Here is a 4490-nt window from a genome sequence, read left to right on the forward strand (position 1 = left end):
AAATCACGAAACACTAGACCATAGATTATACACTTAACTTTAGACTCTGTAGAGCAGTACATTCACTTTGTTTAATTTTTTAAAGTACTTATTATTTTAGTGACTTAGTGAGTGTGAAGCGAAAGAACTCTACAATGGAATCTGAAGTGGTTAAAGAAAAGATTCATACAGAACCGATCCTGAACGATCCACGATACATAACCTTACTTAGCCTTATTGTTCTAGCAGTAACCCTCAGTAAGTTGATATTTTGAATTTATTAACTACACAGATCGTTTGTGCTTGTGTATTTTTAAACTCAAGTTATTGTGCCATAGGTAATTAGGTGCTAAGGGGTTTGTTAAATGTTTAAAGCCTGAAAGTGATTTTGGAGGGTAATCTATTTATCTACAAACATTCTAAGGCACTGCCAAGTAATTAGTGACTTCACAGGAAGGTCTTGTTAATTTGCAGCATGGCTAACTCAGTTCAGAATGTCAACATTGGGCAGCTCTAGAATCTAGTTTGCTGGTAAACAGATGTGATGATTTTTCCAATATGCTAAATTCAGATTTTTTCTGATATGTGGCTCGAGTAACCTCACAGATAATAGCGATAAGTAGGGTTACTAAGTTGTCTACGTAGTTTATGGGTGCATTATTAAAACTTTTTATTGGATTGCTTAGAAAACAACAGAAAAACAGGCTTGTTTGCTTAATATTTATTTCATATTGAATTTTCACTTGACAAATTTTGAAAGTAGAATTGTTGTAATCAGCTTAAAAATGATGCTTTACAGTCATAAAACTATTGGGGTCAAATGTTCAACACCATGTTTACAACAGAACTTGTTAGCTAAATATAAATGCTGTAGTTTATAAATAATCATATTTTTAATAAAATTTTTTATTTCAGTATTTTGGTGGATTTTCTCTCGAAGGTATACTCTTCGCAACTCAGTATTGTTAATGGGCCTATCAGACTCTGGCAAGACTTTGCTGTTTGTAAGACTCGCTTACTCTCAATACAGACAGACTTTTACTTCTATGAAAGAAAATATTGAAGAGTATATAACTTCTAATGTTAGTATTTATATAAGTATTTTAAAGTTTTAGGTTACTAAACTATATATTTTTTTTACTTTTATAAATGGTCTTATTTTATTGTGTTTTCTTATTAATGTACATTTTTTACAAGATGTATCAATTTCAATTCTAATTAAAGTTGATAATAAACTTAAACAAATTTAAGCTAACTTTCAATATTATCAAACAAAGTATAGAACAAACACACAGTTATATACCACCAGAACATCATGATCTTGCCTGAAAAAGTTATATTTGTAGACAGTATAATAATTTAGTTTCAGAAACAAAATATAAGTTTCTGTGAATACTAACATTAAAATAATTTTATGACTGGGGTTAAATTATATTTTTTGGCTTAATGAGCTCATTCCGAAACAATGAGTCCTCAAAAATCCTAAACAAGAATGTTTAAATCACTATTAGGTATTTAATATATATTACAATAATACAATATAAATTTCATTGGAACATCATCATTCCCATTTGAACAACTCGTGTTATGCGATACGCTAGATAGTTGTACCAGTTGAAAACTCCATAAGCCCTAGCATGACTACTCAAGAACAGTCAAGAAGTAATTTGAGTAGAGGAAATGTAGTAAAGTATAATATGTATTAATGTTAGGTGTAAAGCTCTGCATATATAGACAAGAGCTCAGACAGATTTATATCATCATATCACATTCTTCCAATCCTTTTTTTTTTCCTCCTAAATCAACACTTGCTGAACACAATCTAATTATGTATGTCGTCTTTTAAGGCCAAAATGAACGACGAGATAACCATGAATATATAAACTGAAAATATATATAAGCTAATGCATAATGTCATGTGTTGCAATTTTGACTGTGGTTTCATTGGAAAATCGTTAGAAATATTTATTGGAAATTATTTTATTTAGTGATTTAGCATATTAATGATTATAATTTAACAAAAATAGTAATTGATTAATCATTTTGACTCATTATTGAAGATCCATAATAACTGAGTTTGTTTTGTTTTGGTTGCCTATTGAAAGTGGTCTGGTCTTATGATTGGCAATGGGTTGCCCATTGTTGGTGTCCATGATTTCAAGGAGTAAAAGAAATATTTTATTAACTTACCCAACTGGATTTTTATTATTACAGAAAACATTGAAAATAGTCGATCTGCCTGGACAAGAGAGGCTGAGAAATAAATTCTTTGAACAGCACAAGAGTAGTGCTAAGGGGATTGTGTTTGTGATTGATTCTATCAATATACAGAAAGAAATCAGAGATGTAGCAGAGTAAGTAAAGGCAGTATACACTAAATGAAAGTCACTACATATGGAGATTTGCCTGGGCGAATGCATCTTTTTATAATTACTTTTATTCGTTGTTTGTTCTGAATTAAATTCTAATCACGGGTATAGCAGCATATTATCACTATAATCCTCACCCCACCTCCATCTTGGGGGAGGCTTATGTACAGCAGTGAATGTCAGAGGGCTAATTTTTTTTTATTGTTTGTTCCAAACCACATTAATAAAGCAACATTTATCATCACTGAACTACTACTTACTGGAAATCAACATCTAATAGTTTCGTTCTTACCTCTGAAGAAGTTAAGGTATTGTTTTGAGAAACCGGTCTTATGTGACCACAGTTTCTTGATTGTATCTCAATTAATAAAAATAAATGAATAAATGTTTTTAGTAGGATTTATTAAGTTTTGTGGCCAGTATTTAATAATTTCAACAACAGAAATTAAATTGTCTGCATTGCTCCAAATTTGCCTGTGAGTGAGATTAATCATGTCGATGTATTTACAACCAATTCAAAGATACTCATATAAATACTAAAAATATACACATTATTTACAGATACCTATACACAATCTTGTGTGATCCGATCATTCAGGGAAACACAACTCCCCTTCTAATATTGTGCAACAAACAGGACCAGCCATTAGCAAAAGGAAGCCAAGTTATCAAAGGATTACTCGAAAAAGAAATGTAAGTTATCCGCGCTTTCTATTTTTACAAGTAATTAAGTAATTTAGCGGTAGGCAGTGGCTTGGCTCTGCCCCTGGCATTGCTGAAGTCCATGGGCAACGGTAACCACTCACCTTCAGGTGGGCCGTGTGCTCGTCCGCCTATAAGGATAATAAAAGAATAACAAAAAAATGCGAAGTTTTAAGAATTACAAGGGCAATAAAAAAAAAGTGGGTATCTTTTCTGTCATCCTTGGCCTTTACTAATGTCATTAACACTAGATATCATTAGTCACGGGCGTTATTCATGAGCTTTAACATGTATTTAAAGAAACCGATTCTGCAGGCAATTTAATTTTCCTTTAATTTGTTATTAATTGAGATACGATATTCGCAGAAATTTAGTTCGTGTGACCAAATCGAATCAACTGCAGTCCGTCGATCCGTCTGAAGGCAACAACGGCTCGTTCCTAGGTAAAGAGGGTAAAGATTTCGAATTCACTCACATTAGAAATAAAGTCGAATTCGCAGAGTGCTCGGCCAACACGAATGACGATGAAAATCCGACTGACATCAAGTCTCTGCAGGATTGGATCTCGAAGCTGTAGACTGAAATAATTTTTTTTTTTTTGCTTTACCTACTATACTCAGCATTTGTTTTAGCCACAGTACACTATTGTGTCGTTTTGTTATTTTAAAAATGTTTAATTAGACATATTCAGAAAATAATTTGCTTTTTATGTTTATTTGAGATATCGTCGCTGTCAAACCAAAATCTGCTATGTGCAAAAACTCTATTCTGAATAAACGAGTAAAAACATTTTCGTATAAAATTTTATAATTATGAAGGTGAATTTTTAAGCACTATATCAAATGAAAACTATAGATAAATATTAAAGCTATAGACACATAACAGTTTTTTTTATACGGTAGATAGAGGGCTGTGAACTATACGAAAAGGTCAAAAAGTAAAAATCTCAAAAATTCCACATAGCAAATTTTGGTTTGATAACGACGCAATGTTAATGAAGTTGTATTTTTTTTTTTTTTGCTTTTTTTTATGCTTTGTTCATCAATATTCCATTATAAATGAGCGTTAACATTATGTATCAACGCTAGACTGATGATGTATGTATAGGCAGATACTTATTGAATATTGTATTTAACTGTATTTTGATATGCAAATTAAATAAACTACCTATTATATTTTTTAAATGTGTTTGTTTATTGACCTAAAAACGACTCCGGACATGCTGCCCTGGCCACTGCCTATACCTATACTGCTAAATATATATTTTTTTCCAAAATAATATTATAGTATTCTACGTATTCCTGTTGGAATTCAAAATTCGCCATTCCCATACGATCAATCGTAATACTAAGTAAAATGTTAACGTAATACACACATTTGAACATACGTAATAAAAAGTTTACATAAATTAATTTATGTATGAAATCCTTTGCCAAGACA

General features: G+C 31.3%; 1 protein-coding gene across 1 annotated transcript; it reads left to right on the top strand.

Annotated features, from left to right (window-relative positions):
* SrpRbeta (signal recognition particle receptor beta) lies at window positions 1–4234 on the top strand. Its single transcript, XM_089729093.1, has 5 exons — window positions 1–237; window positions 895–1061; window positions 2194–2333; window positions 2910–3041; window positions 3417–4234. The coding sequence occupies exons 1-5, from the start codon at window positions 135–137 to the stop codon at window positions 3625–3627; spliced, it is 753 nt and encodes a 250-aa protein (XP_089585219.1). The 5' UTR covers window positions 1–134; the 3' UTR covers window positions 3628–4234.
* The last annotated feature ends 256 nt before the right edge of the window (window positions 4235–4490 follow it).

This window comes from Bombyx mandarina, chromosome 08 (assembly GCF_030267445.1).
Source record: "Bombyx mandarina strain Sakado chromosome 08, ASM3026744v2".
Classification (NCBI taxonomy): domain Eukaryota; kingdom Metazoa; phylum Arthropoda; class Insecta; order Lepidoptera; family Bombycidae; genus Bombyx; species Bombyx mandarina.

Excerpts from the sequence above, each read along its gene's own strand:
- SrpRbeta (XM_089729093.1), top strand. The coding sequence starts at position 135 with ATGGAATCTGAAGTGGTTAAAGAAAAGATTCATACAGAACCGATCCTG. Across the intron at positions 238-894 it reads TGTTCTAGCAGTAACCCTCA|TATTTTGGTGGATTTTCTCT; the intron begins GTAAGTTGATAT and ends TTTTTATTTCAG. Across the intron at positions 3,042-3,416 it reads GGATTACTCGAAAAAGAAAT|AAATTTAGTTCGTGTGACCA; the intron begins GTAAGTTATCCG and ends CGATATTCGCAG.